Source organism: Medicago truncatula, chromosome 8 (genome assembly GCF_003473485.1).
Source record: "Medicago truncatula cultivar Jemalong A17 chromosome 8, MtrunA17r5.0-ANR, whole genome shotgun sequence".
In the NCBI taxonomy this organism is placed as follows: domain Eukaryota; kingdom Viridiplantae; phylum Streptophyta; class Magnoliopsida; order Fabales; family Fabaceae; genus Medicago; species Medicago truncatula.
The window spans coordinates 31,490,371-31,510,734 of record NC_053049.1 but is presented as its reverse complement, the minus strand read 5'-3'; the positions used below and the strand labels follow the sequence as shown (position 1 = coordinate 31,510,734).

Here is a 20,364-nt window from a genome sequence, read left to right as displayed (position 1 = left end):
GTATTAAACTGGGCTGGTCGTGGAAATGTGTGGTAACTTGTTTTGATAAAAATTTGAATTATCTTCATTTGGATTTATATGCATATAATAAATTTGCTCAAGTTTGCTGACGTATTCTGGGATACAAAAATGATCCAAATTTTGCTGGATCTGCTAGCTGAATCACTGAAATGTGTTTTTAAATCATTCTCTTTGTATTTTCCCCTTCCTTGTTCATAGAAGTACGCATTGAATTCTGCAATACGCAATGTTGTTGAGAGAATCCATAGTCCATTAACTATGTTCATGGTATTCACGCATCCCATATTTTTTGTGAAGAAATCATGCATACAAACTATAGATTTTGTTTCTAGGTTGCAAATATGCATGGCTCCTTTGTTTATATGTCCCCATCCATTCCTTTAAATATGCATTGGGATTGACCACGTTAACTTCGATTTTACTCTTGAAGTTTGTTTATGCGTTTTTTTATTTATACATTTTTTTAATAATAATATAGTAATCAATTTGTTAAATATGCTATACTATAATGAAAACAGAGCTTATAGCCAGCTTTGACTTTTGACCAGTAGATTGTGATCTCTTCCATCTGAAATTCAATTTGTTTTCTTTATATTCAATTCAATTCTTTCAAGTTTCAACTTCAGTGAAAGCATTGGAGCAAGAGGAAGCCTAGCTAACGTGCTTGTGACGTCAAACTTCACATGTCTTTGTAGTGGCCTAGTGGGTTTGTTAATTTGTTTGTTAATATTGCATTTCTTTCTTTCAGTTAAAGCATCACTTCTTTTCTCTTTTCTTAATTTTAATAACCCATCAAGAGTTGACAACAACAAGTGGTAACACAATTTTCTCACTAATACAATTACAAACAAACCATGAAGGTCTTTTTTTTTTCCTCTCTTCCCTTATATGCATTCTTGTTTACATTTTCATAACATGTTGCTTTTCTTGCATTTGATTAACAGGCATTTCATGTGGAGCTTTGGTCAATATGGCTATCTGGGTTTGTCTTAATACTTCTCTCTCTATACGCAACACAAAGATTACCTTCAATCAACAAGGATCACACCAGCATTTTCAAACTCAATAAAAATGATGTTTTGGATTCAAGATACCTTAGCATTACCATATTCACAGCTCCCAAGCCTTTTATGGACTCTACTGGGACGAGACAGACGCTTGCTGTTCGGTCATGGTTGGCTTTATCTCCTCATGTTACTGTTGTTTTGTTCAGCCAACACCCTTCTGTTGCCTCATTTGCAAGTTCTTTTGATTCCGGCCTGGTTTCAGTTGATAACGACATCGATTTCACGTAAGCATACTAGCATTGATTTGTCTTCATGAGTCAGTATTCATTATCTAAATCACGGTTCTAAACTGCAGTTACGGTTGTGTTTACATTGCAAACCTTGTTTTGGTAGAAAAATACAGCAAATGCGGCCAATGCAACCGTAATTGCATTTGTGATGTTGTTGCATAGACTTCTAAAACCTCTATATCGAGGCCATAATTGTATGGCAGACCACAATTTAGAACTATGATAGAAATTGCTATTCTGTTGGTGGTATTCTAGTTGGCAAATTTGACAAGTTGAACAATATTTCAATTTAGTACTAAATAAATTGGTGATATTCTTTTAAGAATACACCGATTTGGATTTTGAATGCACAAAATAGTACTATATAAAAATTGGTTAAGACTAGAGGTATCTTTATATATCATGCAAGACAAATAACATCATCATATTTTACCTGCTTTGCTTCCAAAGATTCTGATTTTTGTATGTATCTAGGTAGGTATGTATCTATGTATGTAAAACAATAGTACATTGTGGTGAATTTTTGGTATTAGTTACGCCTGATGATGTAAAAGGAGAAACCTAAACTAATTTTTTCCAATCTATATTTTGTTTATCCAGCTTCCTTGGCAGTCCTTATTTCCATTCCATGATTGCGAAATCACGCTCATTCCCATCAGACATATTCGTCATCGTTGATCCTGAAACAGTTATCCTTTCTGGATTCATCTCCACCCTAAATCATGTCTATAAAATTGATCGTGATTGGCTTCTTGTGGCTTCACCTCAAAATGCTTCAGCTCAAAATATTCTTCAGCTGCAGAAAATACGAAAACAGAATTGGCAGCGGAATCATTGTCATAATGCAGAAAGAATGATCATGGCATGGAATAACAAAGATACGCCTCTACATAATGGAGTTCTTCCACCCTTCATCTATGGTAAAGGTACACATAACCGTTGGATAATTCATGAGGCTATTTCATCTGAGTTCAGGTTTGTGTTTGATGCTAGTTGGACCATCACAAGTTTCAATCTGAATAATACTACATTTGGAAATTCAGCTCGTTTAGATGTTGAAAATAGAGACTGGGAATACATTGGTAATTCACATTTAGGAGAACACTATGGCTCATTCTTCTATAGTGAAGCTTATTACTCAAACCTACCAAAACTTTTGACTTGTGAAAACCGTTACATCATGTTCGATACGAAGAAAAACGTTGTCTATCCAATTGGACACCAAGGCAGAGTGAAATTGTTGAAGGAAAAGCTTTTTCCTTCTCGGTTAAAAGAAAATGCAATGCATTGCATTGATCCTCAGAAATCAATGAGAATAATGTTGGATTGTTCTCTAAAGGATCAGAAGAAAATTTCAGCCTCTTTGGAGCTTCCATTTTCCTTAGAATCACTTTTGTCTATCACTGCAGACAGAAATAAAACAGTTGTTCTTACTGTTGCTGGTTATAGCTATAAGGATATGCTAATGAGTTGGGTTTGCAGATTAAGAAAATTGTCCATTGAAAATTTTATCGTCTCTGCCCTTGATCAGGAAACTTATCAATTCTCCATCTTGCAGGTATGTTCGGTCTTTCTTGCAAAAATTATATTTCATAAATACTCGTTTTATTTACAACCAGCGTGTGTGCCTGTCTGTTCGTTTTTCTCAATAAAAATAATGAAAGTCACAATTTTTTTGCATTTATTTAAATACATTTAGGTATTTGATTCGATAGATAACGATACAATTACTAGTAAAATTGTTCAGATGAAAGGTAAAATTGGAAAAAAGGGTTATACCAAAACTTGACATCCCCTTTATTTTAATAGGTAATGTATAATCTGTTAATGATTTTCTTAAGCATGTTATATTGGCCTACGACACTATCAAGATTTGCATAAAGGAAATCAAGTGTAGGCTTTTGAATGAAAATGAGAGACACATGGTGAAACCGAGTGTTTGAACTACAAAGCCGCGTCAATTTTACATAGGCTCAAAGCAAAAATCACAAAAATAAATAACTATAAGAGATGCTATTCTTATTACTTACATTTTTTTTTTGAAAGAATTCTTATTACTTACATGATATGATATGTTTATACAAAAAAATACAAAGATTAGAATATATTTTGAACACTTTTTAACTTTATATTCTTATCTTAGTAATGATCTTATTGACTCTTGTCACACTTTTTGCTATGGCAGGGAATTCCAGTTTTCAAAGATCCAATAGCTCCAAGTGATATTAGTTTTGATGAGTGCCACTTTGGAACAAAGTGTTTCCAAAGGGTGACAAAAGTGAAGTCAAGAATTGTTTTGAAGATACTCAAGCTAGGTTACAATGTACTACTTAGTGATGTTGATACATATTGGTTCAGAAACCCTATTCCCTTCCTAAACTCCTTTGGTCATGCAGTTCTTGTTGCACAGTCTGATGAATACCAAGAACAAGGTAATTATTCCTGCATCTCACAATTGAAAATCATATTCTCGCCCAATTAAGAGCATAAGTTAACTATATATATTAAGTGTTTTCATAAGCTATCTTGAAATACTCATTAACATAATCTGAAAACAACATATGAACATGTCATGAACTATCTCAAACACTATGCAAGTATTTATGTCTCACCACTAAAAATAAGTGCTATGTCATAGAACAAATTCAAATAATCTGTAAGGAAATTTTCTTCTCTTTTGGTTCCTTTCTACAATGATTGTTTTGCAATTGTTTCATTTATGCAGGACCAATAAACCTACCTAGACGTTTGAACTCTGGCTTCTATTATGCTCATTCTGATAATCAAACAATTGCAGCCATAGATAAAGTGGTGAAACATGCAGAAACTTCAGGCTTATCTGAACAACCAAGCTTCTATGACATATTATGTGGAAAAGGAGGATCCAACCGTGTCAGTGATAACAAATGTGTAGAACCTGAAACAAATGTGACAGTACATTTCTTAGACAGAAACCTTTTTCCAAATGGCGCATACCAAAACCTGTGGCAAGATAAAACCGTCAAAGCAACATGTTTAAAAAAAGGATGCTACATTATTCACAATAATTGGATCAGTGGAAGGCTAAAGAAACTTACGCGCCAAGTTTTGTCAGGTTTATGGGAGTATGATCCTAGTACAAGAATGTGTCTGCAGAGCTAGCATAGTATCAAACCATGGACGCAGATTCCCCGCAGCAAGAAAACCACACATTTCTATGCAGTAAAGGATATTGGCAGTTAATCTGAGATCGGACGGTTTATATTACGCATTAACAAAATCAGTTTTAAATGATCTCGGCTGTTAATTTGAGATTGAACGGTCGAGATCGAAAACTGCTTGACGCAGTTACTGCACCAAATCCAAATCCCAAACCATGGAGTTAATATTGAGGAAATTACTTGATTCCTTCTTATCCATTCTATGATGAAATTTGTTCTCATCTCATAAGACTACAACAAAAAGCCATTCATTTCCCTTTGTCTTCACATGTTCAAAGCATTGGTATCATCTTCACAACATTTAATGAGAAATATTAAATCATAAAACGGCCGGCCATAGTATACTAAGAATCAGTCTTTAAATACTATTGACATAGCCAACGTTACACCTTCTACCTAACATCACCTTATGATAGAATATGATGAAACATCTAGATTGTATAACTTTGAATTGCAGGCTATGCTGAAACGCGTCGTTCACTCGTTAGGTTTCGTAGAGAACACTGATAACAAAGACTCAAAAAGTAAGAAGAAAGGAAACATCAAGGGATACAAGGATCCTCAATTCAGTTCCAAATCAAAGGACTTTGTTGTTAAAATAGCTCATGCAGGTGGAAAACAAGATGTTTATAGACACGCGGTTCCTGTTTACGCGTTGATGACAAAGTATCCAGGTATGTGTATTGCAAGTCCAGAAGTTTTCAAATCTCCTCACCAATCTGTATTATGGAAAGAAGATCTTTTGCTTCCTGGTCACAAGTATATCTTAATATCTTTGAAAGATGTTGAGAAGCTGAAAAGAAAGCATCCAGAGAAAGATCATACCAAAGAGACTAATGGGGTGGTAGAAAAAGAGAATCTTGGTACAAAATCCAAGTCTCCTAGCAATGAACACAAACACAAAGAGAATGGTAAAATGAAAGAGTTAAATGGTGTTTCAGAGGGAATGGAAGTGGACACTAAGATGAATGAAAATGTAGTGGAAGGAGAAGTTTTAGAGGACTCATTTACGCTTGCAAAGAACTTTTATACTAGTCCTAAGGAGAAGACAACAAAACCTTCAAGAAAAAGAGGCCTAAGACCAAAGAAAAATTTTGTTCCACCTTTTCCAAAGGCAAGACAATACAGAAGTTTGGGATGGAAACCTAGTCTTCCAGCTGTGAAGGAACTCTCTCCATGATTTTGTATATTGGTTTTTTTTTTTTTTTTTTTTGTATATTAGTTTTTTTTTTTACCTTTTACTTTTTTACATAACTCCTTGTTATGATACTATGTTTGTAAGTTAATTGCTGATTCCTCTTCATGGATCTAATAGATTGATAGTGTTACTTTACATCTTGTTAATAAAATCCAAACATCTTACAACTTTTTTCCCTTTTTGTGTACAAGCTTTTAATTATGCACAAGATACTTTTGTGCATATATTAGAGAGAAGAAAAGGGGTAAGTTAAAGTGGATTTCACACCTTTACTTTTTTTATTACTTTAACTTTCTTGCAGTTGGTACCCGAATAAATCCGGCTTCACAACCCGATACACACCCAACCAGCGAAAACCGATGCTCCAAACGGTCGGAGATGGGCCAGAGTTTTTCATCTGGGGCTTTCTCGGGGAGCGGTTTTAGGCCCGAAACCACCCAAAACCGAACTGATACTTATATGCCTAATAAAAATATAATCATCTATAAATAAGCTCCACTGTCTAAATCTCAAAAACCAAAGGTTCACCATGTTAAATTATCTAAAGATAAAGCTTGAATCTTACTGCTCTATTACTGAAGAATGTTTCAACAGATGGATTTAAAGCACACATAAGCAAAAACAAAAATGTTAAAATGAATTTATTAAATACATACATAGAAGCTTTTCTTCCAACTTTTTCTCTGAATTTTCATCCTTCAAAGTCTAACGATTGCTAAATTATTTCAACTTAGCTACAGAAAAGTAACATGTCTGCAATTTCATCAGTCTCTTCTGCAATCACAGTCTTCACATAGAAATCAAACACCAAAAATTTCATCCCTTGCCAATCCTCACAAATAAACAATAATCTCAAAAGACGGCGCTGGTGAATTGAATTGAGTAACCACATACATATAACCTGTTATAATATATCTTGAAAATGCACACTCATAAAACATAAGACAAAAGCTTAGTCAAAATCCACGTGTAAATCACGGATAAGGTAGCGCCAACCGGAATAGTAACCGCCCATGAAGCACAAATCTCCTTCACTGTTTCTGATCTAACATTGTTAAATCCTCTCGCGAATCCAACTCCCATTACTGCACCAACTAGCGTATGTGTCCCCGATATCGGTAGCCCTAGCTTTGAAGCAAACAGAACAACTGAAGCAGCCGCAAACTCGGCTGCAAATCCTCTTGTCGGTGTAAGTTCCGTTATTTTCTTTCCAATTGTAGCTATAACTCTGTAACCCCACATCATTAGCCCTGCAACAATTCCAAATCCACCCCAAGCAAGAACATCAATCGGAATAACTATATCAGCTCCTTTTGCTGCGCCTTGTAGAATGGCTAACGCACCGGCCAATGGACCTATTGCGTTGGAGACATCATTTCCACCGTGAGCAAATGACATGAAACATGCTGATAAAACCTGCATATAGCCGAAAACTCCGTAAACTATTTCAAGTTGAGTACCCTTTGGACCTGTAATATCAGAGAAGAAGCTTATGTTTTGGGGGACAGGTTCCAGATCTGGAGTATTTGACTTGTCTAGAAGATGTCCAAGTTGTTTACGGATAGTTCTGTTGACCAGGAAAGCCCCGACGGTTCCACAAGCTAATGCCTGGCTTAGAGCTATTGGAAAAATCTTGCTAAGTGGGAAAGCAGCAAAGGAAATTCCAGTTACGCCGAGAAATACAGCAATCGGTGCTGCTGCCGCTGCTGCTTGTCCTGGGTTACTTGCACTGTATACAAACTGCATGGGGGGAAATATTAGTGGTTGAATGAGCATGAATCTAACATATCTGTTTGAATAAACAGCTTAATAAAGTGATTATAGCATAAAGCTTGTCAAACAAGTGTTTATGTATAAGCTACTTCTAGAGCAAAAGATAAAATAAAGTCAATTTGTTTTCATATAAGTTAGTAACTATTTTCATAACCTATTCTCAAGAGCTTATGAAAATAAGCTAAGTGCTTATGTGAGTATAGAAGCTCAAATAAGCCAACTGAAATAGGCCATAAATAGTTTAAAATTTTGCAATAGCAGTTTCCTCAAAGTATTTAATAAAAATGTTTGACGAAGTTTCCAAACAGTGCCAAACTGTAACAATAACTGGTGATTCAAAATCCAAACTCTTATATTGAATGTTAGTCTAAACTCCTTTTGCTCTACAACAAAATTTCAGTGGAAAGATTACTCAAGTCCACTGTCAGTTCAAAATGGTTTAACATTGTCGTCCAATGAATTATTGCCACTTCATTGGATGAATTTGACACTCGTATTGTTAGACTAAATGATCTCACAACACATAGTTGGATGATCCGAAACATTTTTACACCGAAAGTGCATGAATAGATTTAAATAATTTTCACCAACAAGGCTTCTGCATTTTATTAAACCATGAAGTAAGGACAGAGTATGCATTGAGTAGAAATAAATGCTGCATTAACGAGCTTACCCTTCGGATGCATTTGTAGACAATAAACGATACTGCTGCTCCCAGTAGTGGCGAGAAAATCCATGACGAAATCACTCTTGCCAGTGAACCCCAAAATACAGCTCCAGCACCTCCATAAACTAGGCCAAACCCTACCATTGCTCCAACTATACAATGTGTAGTAGATACTGGCCAACCATAATATGATGCAAACTACATAGCACAAAAAAATAAGTACCTAATTAAGTTCATTGGATTATTACTATGTATCTATGAAGCCCCGATACCTGACACGATACCGATACAATACGATACCGATACGGCGATACGGGAAAATTTTCAAAATTCCCGATACGATACGGCCTTGATACGTTATTAAAAAATTAAATTTAAAATTAATAGTATAAGTGCATAATGTATAAACATAACTAAAAATGATGATAAACAAACATTCACATTAATGAAAATGATCAAAACAAGTGACAATTACATATTTTTTCCGCACAAATTAGATAGAATATAGCTAAACATCATTAGTACTATCCAAAGAGAACATCATAAGTACTATAAAAAAAAAAGAACATCTTTGTCTAATGTTGACTACTTAACCGTTAACACTAATTTATATCGAAAACAAACAGCAGAAGAAACATAACATTAGAGAGAAGAGAAACATAGTAGAATTCAATCAGTGGTAATGGTTAGAAGAGAGAATAGCTATTTTGCTATGTGGTGACGAGAAACCCTATTTTTTAGGTTAGAAGAGACAATATGATTTTGATAACGCTGCCAAACTTGATAGGTGTTGGAGTATAAGTAAGCTGTGTCGGAGTACAAGTTAGTCGTATCCGACACGTATAGGTCATTTTTTTTCCTTCAATAAATAAATATTAACTGTCTGATACTTCACCAATACGCGTATCGGGACGTATCCGACACGTATCAGTCATTGTTTTTCAAAAAAATAAATATTAATTGCCCGATACTTTTCCGATACCCGTATCGGGACGTATCGAGGCGTATCGTATCGGATACGTGTCGGATACGATACTTCACCATTTTTGGAGTATCGGGGCTTGAGAGCTATGTATGATTAAAGCACAATTTTCATTCTTTTTATTTTCTTTATTTTTTTGAACAAAACATATAAGAAAATGACATTTGTCTTGTTCAAAAAAAAAAAAAATGACATTTGTTTCCTTAATAACTCAGAAAACTCAATAACAACATGTTGTTTCAAGGAAAAAAAATGAGTATCTGTTAAGAAACAAGACAAGTCTTGTCTTTGCTGATACATATTTGAGTTCAATTTTTTCAATTTCCTCAGTCATAAAAGAGATACTTTTGGATGTAAATCTCAAAGAAATTTAGATTCATTAGTATACATTTATTAATTTAAATGATGCTGTTTTTTCTTTTTTAAATCCTTTTGGCATTTACTTTCCAATTATAGCAACAAAAAGCTGAGATACATTGAATTTGAAAGAATATACTTTGAGCAGCTCCTAACTTGTAAAAATTTGCATTGCATAATAAAGAAACTACAGACAAATTCCCATGTAGCCGCATACACTAATATCTGACCCTTCAAAAATGTAAACTTGGAACACACTTATGTCTATGATACAAATGACACATTTCTAATGGCTAAAAAAAATAATCAACTGTTTCCTTGTTTTCTTCAGCTAGGAATCCTATGTTCCTAACCAAGTTTTTGTTAAGAGTCCCACGTTGATGTCCTGAATATAAGTGGGGTACTCATCACCTTACAAGTTAGTTTTGTAAGGTTGAGTTAAATTCAACCGAAATTCTAAGATGGTATTAGAGCTTATCCTAGATCTGCTGGGACATTTGCTATAAGGTCTTGAGTGTGAGGGGTGTGTGTTAAAAGTCTCACATTGGATGAAACGTTCTACAGTTTCAAACTATATTCCTAGATTCCAATATCACAAAAACCAAATTGCACATTTTCAAAGTGTAAATTAAAAATTAGCCTTTGTATTATTATTGTTTAACCCCATTTGAAAACTTTAGCATAAGAACACAATTTATTATTTCTTGTCCTTTTTTATAAATCCTCCTTCAAATTTTCAACTTGATTAATTATTTCTTTACCATAATACACCTAATTACTTTGTCTCTATTGCAACCAACAAGTAAACAACTTAGAAAAACATTACCAATTGGCACTTGTTAGCAAATTCAATACTATTATAAATTTTCTTAATCTCCACGATTTACTCAATAAGATCTTATATTCAGGGACGGAGTTAGTACTAAATTGCGAAACAATGTATTTTTTTTACCTGTAACCAAGTACCAGCAGCAGCAAGAGAAGAAAGCAACCCTGCAAAAAGCAAAGTATCCTTCCCCTGAAAAACATTAGCAACAAGAATTCCCTTCTGCATTGTACTAGTCACATGAGTTCCCATCAACAATGCCCCTGAAAACTCCAACACTGCAGCTGTCAACACAGCTTGCCTAAGTGACAATGCACCAGATCCAACTGAAGTTCCCATTGCATTTGCAACATCATTAGCACCAATGTTCCAAGCCATGTAAAATCCAAACAAAAGTGTTCCATATGATAACATCTTTGTCTTCAATGCCAAACCTTGTCCTAAAGATGTCATAAACAAAGGAAAAACAAGTGCAGCCATTACTATACATATTGTTATAGCAGAAGCTGTTCTTGATGATATGTGAAATGCTTTAGCCATTCCTGATACTTCATCATTATTCTCCCCGTTTTCTGTTGCAGCATGTTGGTGATGTTCATTGAGCTGAATTTCTTCTTTTGAACCCTCTTCTCCTTCTGCTTCTGCAAAAGATGATAAGCTAGCAAAAGGGTGTGTGAGTTTACAGTTTTTCAAATTTTTTGCTATGTTTGGTGAAAGTGGAAGTGGCTTCACATGGAGAAACTCTCTAGAAAGAAAGATATGAGAGTTTCTAAGGTAAATAGAAGAAGTTAATGATGTTTTTCTTGTATGTTTGGTTAAAGAAAAACCACAAGAGTGATTCAAATTCATTTCTTGATGGAAAGATAAAAAAAACAACGAACAATTATAGTGAAAGAAGTGTGTGTGTTTTGGAATCTTTGTGTTATTATTTAGAAAGATTCTTTGCCATATGAATGAAGAGAAAGAGTGGAAGTAGGTGATGATGGTGAAGAAAGAGTGAAAAGAATGTGGAAGAAAGCATTTTTGATATTTGCATTATTTTTGTTAAAGAAGAATAAGTGAATGAGTGGTGCATGGAGCTTCTTGGGGTATTGTAATGTTGTTAATCTTTATCAACCATATATTTCATATTCCATCATAGCAACAAAAATAGTTGAAATTGATGTTTTTATATGGTTGAAATTTTGGAAATATGAAAAATTGTTACATAACATTATCTAGAGATAAAAGAGTACGACATTTTGTGTATATGTGAGTTACACGTGTATGGATTGGCTTGCTTTGTTGATTCCATGTTTTTTTTTATTATAAGGATTCCATTTTTATTTTTTTTGTATGTGTTGTATGCATTATGCAATGCAATGCAATACACGATTTTGAAGATTCTCTTTGAATCACAGGTAAAATGTGCTACACGTAATTAGTATAATTGGAATGTATGTTACATTTATAGAAAGATTAATCACAAGCCGTATTTAAGGTATGGCGAAGAGGGCGATCGCCCTTGGCCCCAAAAAATAAATAAGAAATTTGGGTTTCAAATTTTTTAGGGGTCTATTAGACTCTACAAAAATTACTTAGTTTTTTGTATCAAACTTAATGTTTATATATATTTATTAATCAGAATTTAAATTGTAGATTCGTCTTAGACTATCGAAAATCTTAGAAACGGCCCTCTATCTTGCTACTATGTTATTGTCATTTTCTGCAATAAGATATCCTTCACATATTACGATTATATTAAAAGTATAAATAATGACTACACCTATCGATTATATTAAAAGTATAAATAATGACTGCACCTATATTTGTTTTGATTTTTCAAAACTCATTTTGGAATTCAAAATGATTTGAAATCATATAACCGTTATTGCATTTTTCTTTTTACATCATATATAATTCAAATCGTATTTATTAGAATACACACACATATATATGCTTATCATATTCAAGGGGAGTCACATGATTTTGATTTAATTTTTTTTCAAGGATATCATATTCAAGGGGAGTCACATGATTTTGATTTAATTTTTTTTTCAAGGATATCATTTGATTAAAGTTACAGAAAACATTTTGAATGTTATTCTTAGGCTGAATTTGGTAACACAGATAAACTAGCTTATAGTTTGTTGGACTAACTCATAAGCTTGTTTTGATAGAATGTGATGTGTTTGGTAAAAAGCTTTTCTCACTAACTTATAACATTTTTTGAAAAGCTAATCCAAGTAACTTTTTAGCTTATAACTTGTAGCTTTTTATACTTTCTTCCAATTTTAACCTTTTCTTAATTTTATTTTATTTTTTTATAATAAAAATAACTACTCATGTTCTCATGGGCAACCCACGTTACCATGTTGTCACATTTAACTTTTTTTTTGTTTTTTTTATGTGGCTCATAATTTATATAATATATAATTTTTTAAAAATTTACAATAAATAGTGAAGAAAGTTTAGTTAGATTAAATTCATAAAAATAAAATAAAAATTGTTAAATAAAAAAAGTCGATTGAATTCATAAATACATTTATCATTTTGGAGATGAAAGTAATTTGAAATATATTTAAATATTTAAAGCAAATGCGTTAAGTAATAAAAGTTCTATATATGATTCCCTCAAAAAAAAAAAGTTCTATATATGATATTAAAAAAATTAAACAAGCATGTCCTTTTATGTCATTTTATATTTATCAGCTACTTTAACAACTAATTTTACCAAATACTTTTAATTTTAATAAGCTAACTTTTCAGTTATAATTCATCAGCCATTAACCATCAGGTATAAGCTAGCTTTTCAGCTATCATCTAACTTATAACTTATTTTTACCAAACACACCCTTAGACGGAGCCTTTCAAAAAATTGTTAAAATGTTTTTCTTTGAAGAGAAGGAAAATTGTCCATAAAATAGGGATGGAGTTTGAAAATTGTTGATAACATTATAAGAGAATAATTTATCCTCCAACGTTTGCTTAAGTGGGCAAATATTTAATATCATATCAAATAAAGTCAAAGAAGGAAGAGCTAAGTCTTCTGGTGCTTACTATTGGTTGAAAATAAGTATAAGTTATAGTAAGTCTATCGAAGATCAATGATTTTCCAGCGATAAATCGTTACTTCCGTATGATGTTTTATTTCTTCTCCTAAAAAAAAAAAAGCAGAGAAGAAAAGAGCGTATCAAGGAAGTGACATAGTTTGGTGGTTATCTACATGTTCACATAACGGTAACCACATAAAACTTATGTTACAAAGAGCGTATCTAGTATCAATGCTTCTTAGTTCTTGCACTAAATGAAACTTGATGTTGGCAGGACCAGCCCTAGGCATAGACCGAGGGTGCGGCAGGCCTAAGGCCCATGCCCGTAGGGGGCGCAAAAAAAAATTACAGTGGGGAGTGTATATACAAAGATGTTTTAGAAAGGGGGTATATATAACAAAAATCGTAAAGAGGTTATAAACCTTTATCAGACTTCAGCCTAGTAGCCCTACACCCTTTTTATTTTCCAACTCAGCAGTGTTTCATTTAAACACCCCAAGTCCAGCACTCTCATTTTCACACCCCCAATATTTCGTTGGCCAAAACACAAACTTAGAAGGAAAACATAAAACATAGAAGCAACACGTAAAACGCAAAATCTCTACTTCTTTCCAGAAACTAAATTTGTTTTTTATTTTATTTGGAGGATGCTTTTTGATGTTTCAAATTGAAGGGAATCTAAATTTGTATTTAGATTTCATAATATAATAATATGACTTTCATCATGAAAGTTTCATGCTTGGGGCATCAAATTTGGTCTTGTGTTATTTTTTATAAGTAACATATCATATTCTATTGACAAATGATAAAAAGTTTTCATGTTATTGAGTATGAGGGAAGGGTATTTTACTTAGCCTTATTGGGTTTGGTTCGGCCCCCAAACTTTTTTTGTTTTGTTATTCTTTTTTATTAATAATATATAGGACGAATGTGTATTTGACACACAATGTTTTGAGGTGTTAGCATAACTGGGACTTCAAAACATTATATTATGATGATTTGGTTAACAGTATAGCTGAGATGTCAACCGTCATAATTAATACATGTCTCATTTATCATTTATAAAAAAAATTATTATATATTATATAAGAGGGCCATTTGCTTAAACTTGACATAAGACCCATAAAATGCGAGAAATGGCGCTGGATATTGGCATTATTTATTACTAGAAGAATATTCTTCAGAAGCACATTGAAGGGTACAAGGTTTAATCACAAAAGTCAATTGTTTTATGATGATTGTCACGATGCACACAAAATCGTACCATGACCCATGTAGAGTAGATTGTTATTGTGTTTTTTTCATCTTCAATCCATATGAATTATTACAAAAAATATATAAAATATTTTTTTTTAGCTTCTCTTAAAAAATTCATTATGCACTAAATAAAACTACAAGCCAATTAACTCGTTATGTAAAAAAAAAAAAAAAACCAATTAACTCCTCGTTGTTTAAGCTAATCGTCCACACACAATGATTGATCAAACTTGAAATAAGTAAAAATACTACATCAAAAAATAAATATGAAAAGACATGAAACTAAATTAATCCATAGTTCATCAATACTTGAAATTAAAACGAAACACTCATACAACGAAATGAAATAATGAAAGTAACCCCAACCGTTACCCCACATAGATAAGCCCTAAGATCCAAAGATCAACCGACACTTAAGCATACATATTTTTTTTTAAGGAAACACATAACCATAATATTAGGGTAATCTAGAAAAAACCTTACATATTAGGTTTTTTCTAGATTATCTTTGAAGAATGGTGGATAATTTACCCACTAACCAATGAAAATGAGCAATTTGTTAGTGGGGTCAAGATAGTTCATGGATACCACTTAAAAATGTGCTTATGTGGCTAATGTGTATTGGTTGGGGTAAATTACCCACCATTCTTATATATTATTATTGTTATTATAAATTTTTTTAGGGCTTTTTACCAAGGGTATGCTTGTTATTTTGAACCCAAGCCTTAAAAACTTGAAGCTTCACCCCAATCTCGTTACGAAACTCCTTGACAACATTCTCGTCCCTTTTCTGAATCTTCCAACCTCGTGCCCCAGCAAAATCAAGCATCTTTTCTCTTTGTTCATGTGTGAACCTAGACCTGAACCTCTTCTTAGATTGTGAAGACCCTTCTCCACCACCATTGATAGGCTCAACAACATGATGAACATTTTGTTCAAGATCCTCCCTCAAAATATGCCCCCCTTCTCGTATCTTGTTGATATTTTCTCTTGTGATGATTCGTCGACTTTAGCGGCCATCATCATCTCTTCTTTGCTGTTATTAGCTTCCAGTTGCCCAGTTAACACACAAATGCTTGAAAAGAAAACAAACAACATAATGGAAAAACATCATAGACTCTCTTTCAAAAAGTAATAGTATGATGTGCTTTTCTTGTTCTTGTTTTTCATAGTAGCTTTTTGCTCCATCACCTCTCTTTAAATAATCACTTACTCAGAAATTTTTATGTCATCTAGAAAGTTCGATGTTACGTGAGTAAGTGAATTTATATACGAGAAGTATGTAAGGACCCCAATCCCTGTATATAGTCTCCCTAAATATTTATTTTTTAATTTTAATAAAATAGTTAAACTGATTATTTACAAATCAATAGTCAATGTTTGGAAAATGACTTTAAATAAGAACATAATTTTTCTACAAATTCGACAATTAAAAAGGTACAAAGGGAGTATTAATTTTGTTTGACTTCAGAATTCTTTATATATGTTGCGCTTTTTACACTATGTAGTTAATAATAGTTTGACTTTTTAAGAAACTCTAATTATGTTATTATTTTAGATTTTCCTTAAATATATATGATGACAGAGCATCATATGATAATTTGGCTATATTATTAGTACTTTTTCTTTGCATTTGAAAACAAATAAGATGAGAGTTAGAGGAGTTGTCAATGGTAGGAACACATTGTATTGTTTTCACTCGAGTCACTGTAATTCAATTTTATAATGGATCATGCAACTCCATATATGTTTTGAGTGTTTTGTAGTGAGGAATCATGTAAATCATAAATTCAAGACATCATGTGAAGGATCAAGGATTCTTATAAGGTTTTTGAAGACAATGCAAAATGAAGAAAAACCAATCTAAGTTCCTATGAGTTTCCAAGCAAAAGAACGATCGAAAACGGGAAGAAAACGCAAGAAATCGCATCTGAGGGGATGCTTCAGTCACCTCTGCGCCTGCGCCATGCACCCCTTGTGCCTAGGACAACATTCCTTACTGCCCCAGGCGCCCTTGCGCCTAGTCTGTGCGCCCTTGTGCCTGGCAGCGGGTAAAAACCCAATCTTGCTTGTTTTTCAAGCTGGATCGACAGATAAAAGCCTAGTTTTCTTCTCTTAACCCCTAAGTAACCTAATGCTATAAATAAAGACCCTTTTCCATTATTTTATTCATTCAGAAACATTGACGGTTCAGAGCAAGGGTCAAGCATCAAATATTCAAGGCAAAATTTCTCCTTCTTTTATTCTTTCGAGGGTATATTTTACTATTATTTTGTTATGATGTTTGTTGCCATGAGAAACTAAATCTTTTGATTAGGGTTCCACGATGAACCCCTTCTTATTTGTTGGAATTTATTAATAAAGTTTTCATTCAGTTTATTCTTTTTATCGCGTTGAGATTTAAACTAGATTATGCTTGTTCTTAATGCTTCGACAATTGTTTAACTACGAGTGTAACCTTGTAGATTGTTCCGTATGATTAAAGTAGGCACTGACAACCCAAAATTTGATTAGTTCATTGACTTTTCTAATTACTACTTCTTAGGTTAGGAAGTTATGATTTGAGTCGTCTTCGCCGCTACTTTTCCTATGATAACGTAGTACACTGCTCCAATGGGTCCTACACAAGTTACCTAGGGGAACAAAGAACGAGTAGCACCGTCGTGACATATTAAATCAATAATACACATTAAGGAAAAATGTTATTTTATTCACCTAGAATGGGTAAACTCAAAGAATTAGAGTCATTCCTATTGTAAAGCCTACCATTTATTGAGTTTACATTGTAAGGAAGGTTGGGCTAAGGTAAAGGGACTATCTAGCAACACCATATTTACCTAAATTCTTTGAATGACTTATGTATATTATTTGTGTGTGGTTTTCCATGTTGAACTGAGTTGCTCAGTTGGAATTATGTATGATTAATATGATATTGATCTGCTAACTGTTTCTTTCATATGATTTGTAAATAAATATATGAAACACTTTTTGAGTTACAAAATGTTGGTTTCATATGATTTGAATGTTTATATGAAATGCATGTTGTTATGAATACATATGAATTGATATGTAAGTTGTTGCATTAGCGTAGATTGATAATCGTATGCTCATGCTTTTTATAGTTATGTAGTTATAGGAAACAAACCCACTTTAATCCTATGTGATTTATTCAGTTTGAATCAAATTGAGGATTTGAACATTTTAGTAGGATTTTTATACGACCCCTTGCAGAGCCGTATTCATGCATATGATTATCAATTGGGATGGGTCACAACTATCACGGTTGTGGCCATGTCACACTCATGAGAGTTTGCATTTATATGATAAATATGTATTGTGCTTTTTTGTACGAGGAATGTTTACTTTAATTCTATTTACCATGCATATATCCTATGCATTCTATATTTTTATAATTATGTTGTTTTTTTTCCTCAAAAAAAAAAAATTTTGTTTTTATATCATTACCCTTTCTTTGCCCGTGGAAATTTAGGCATGGGTGTCGAAGAGTTATTTAGTGTCTTTGTAGTGGATATCACGGTGACGTTGAAGACGCAACAAGGAGATGACTTGGTTTGTGACCGGAAACAAATGGGCTCCACGCCACTAGTGATCCTAGCATCCCTTCATTGTTGGTTCCTTTAATATTTTCCCTCCTCCTTTTAATGTTACATACTATTGGTTTTTGCAAATCTAGTAATTTTTTGATTGTAGTAGACTCGAATCAGATCGTCTTTCCTCGAACAAAGTATTTCCGAACTTCCCAATGGTGAATAAATTAACAAAGAGTTCACTGCAATCGAATGATTGGAATCCTCGATCATGCTATTCAGCGTGAATCACCTCATCTTTCCAATTCTTCAATAATTTCAAGACTACCCTCCAGACCTAATTTTAAGGCAGGTACCTCCACAAGTTAGAAGTGACAAATCTTCGATTACCTCTCGGCTTGGGTTTCACCTCGAAACCTTCGATGATAGTATGCAAGTGCAAGTGCTTCTAAAGTGGAACCCACGTGTTCTTAGTAGGTTTTAAATTGCGAACCATAATGTGTTTTGAGGTTTTGTTGATAGTTGTGGTAGGAGAAAAAAAGGTTTTGGAAAAATAGATAGAAGATTTGAGTAGAAAAAGTGGTAAGATTTGAATTTTCGGTGGTGGAAAGGTTTAAGAATATGAGTAGTGAAACTTGGAAATTGAATCTTTTGAGTGGAAGATAAAAGGCTTAATAGCAGTTTTAGCCCCCTAACTTCCCTAAAGTTACGATTTTGGTCCCTAAGAAAAAACCTACAAAACTGTCCCATAAGTTTTGCATTTGTGGCAGTTTTGGCCCCCAAGGCCAATTTTGACTCGGTCTACGCTGACGTGGTACCCTAAATGAGGTGCCACGCGTTATTTTTTTTACATATTGATGAAAGGAAGGATCATGTGAGTTTCTCCTATGAGCTTCAAGAATTCTTCTTTATGTTGATCCTTGTTTTCTTTCATTCCCTTCGAGTACGATTGGAATGTTGCTGAAATTTCTTTAGCCAATTCCTGAACAAATTTTCTTTATGGCTCACCACATCGTTCTCCTTCCTTATCTTTATGAAGTTTGGTGTGTCATCATATGTATCTATCCCCCTTCTTCTTCCTTGGATTCAAATTTTTGGTAGGTTTTCTGCACAAACATTTCTTCCAAATACCTCATGTCTTCGCTTTCATTCGGGTTTTCCCAATAGGAAGGGTAGGGTTGAAGCAATTCATGATTGTTATGATTGTATCTTGGATAACCGTCCATTATTTGTTCCTAACTATTCTTCACAAATATGGAGCTAAAAAGTCTAATTCTTTTTCAAAGATAATTTAAGTAAATAAAATATTTTTATTTGTTTTTGAAATATGAAAAGAAAAAAAATCTAATCTTAAAACTAATCAAATACTTAGAATAAACCTAACTACTAAAATGCAACCTTCAATGTTGAACTCTTCATTCCGTTGTTGAACTCGATGGTTGTGGCAAGAGGAAGGCAACCTTCAATGTTGTTGACAAGGAACATCACTCTTCAGTATGGTTTTCAAATTTGCTATTGCGCTTACCCAGCCTGAGATTCCTCTATCAGATCCACCAGACATAGTTTTCGTTCTGAGACCCACTTTATTGTGTTGCTATTCCACAATCTAATTCACAACTTTATCTTTTCCCACAATTGTTAGGAATAATAGTGGTTCTACTATTTTCATTTGGGTTGTTAATTTTTTGGATTTTGAATTGAATCAGTTGTTAATTTTTGTTTGTTTGGGTTGGATTGGAAGAGATTTAAGATAGACATCAACATGAAGAAGGATGAATATGTAGTGTTTTGGGTTGTTAATTATTTTTTTTTTGGTTGGATTGAGATTGAGAGGAAGAAGTGAAGATGAAGAAGAAATAAAAGACTGAGATTTGAATTTTATTTTTAATTTATTTTTCTGATTTTTTTATTTTTTATTTTTCATTTATTTAATTAAAAAATAATTATATTATTTTTAAATATTTTTTAATTCAATGATTACACACGTGTGTATTGACTGGTCAAAATTGTCTAAAAGGATCAAAGATACAAAGGGGCTAAATCTTAGAGGGAAAAAATTGTAGTTTTTGTACATAGGGGGTCAAAATCGCGACTTTTTGAAGGTTAAGGGAGGAAAAGTGAACTTTAGGCTAAATTAAAACAGTAAATTTGGTTGAGTTTGCAAGTTAGATTTGATTGGGCAAAAGAGGTTGATTTGATTCCAAAG

General features: G+C 33.2%; 2 protein-coding genes across 2 annotated transcripts; one reads left to right on the top strand and one right to left on the bottom strand.

Annotated features, from left to right (window-relative positions):
- The first annotated feature begins 544 nt into the window (after positions 1-544).
- Positions 545-4,496, top strand: LOC112417501 (beta-arabinofuranosyltransferase RAY1). Its single transcript, XM_024773500.2, has 5 exons — positions 545-881; positions 966-1,312; positions 1,919-2,876; positions 3,504-3,750; positions 4,044-4,496. Exons 1-5 carry the CDS (start codon positions 876-878, stop codon positions 4,457-4,459), a joined length of 1,974 nt encoding a protein of 657 aa, XP_024629268.1. The 5' UTR covers positions 545-875; the 3' UTR covers positions 4,460-4,496.
- Positions 4,497-6,328: 1,832 nt separating this feature from the next.
- Positions 6,329-11,427, bottom strand: LOC11419521 (inorganic phosphate transporter 2-1, chloroplastic). Its single transcript, XM_003628895.4, has 3 exons — positions 10,448-11,427; positions 8,163-8,354; positions 6,329-7,456 (listed from the first exon to the last, which is right to left on the bottom strand). The coding sequence occupies exons 1-3, from the start codon at positions 11,168-11,170 to the stop codon at positions 6,647-6,649; spliced, it is 1,725 nt and encodes a 574-aa protein (XP_003628943.1). The 5' UTR covers positions 11,171-11,427; the 3' UTR covers positions 6,329-6,646.
- Between the last annotated feature and the right edge of the window lie 8,937 nt (positions 11,428-20,364).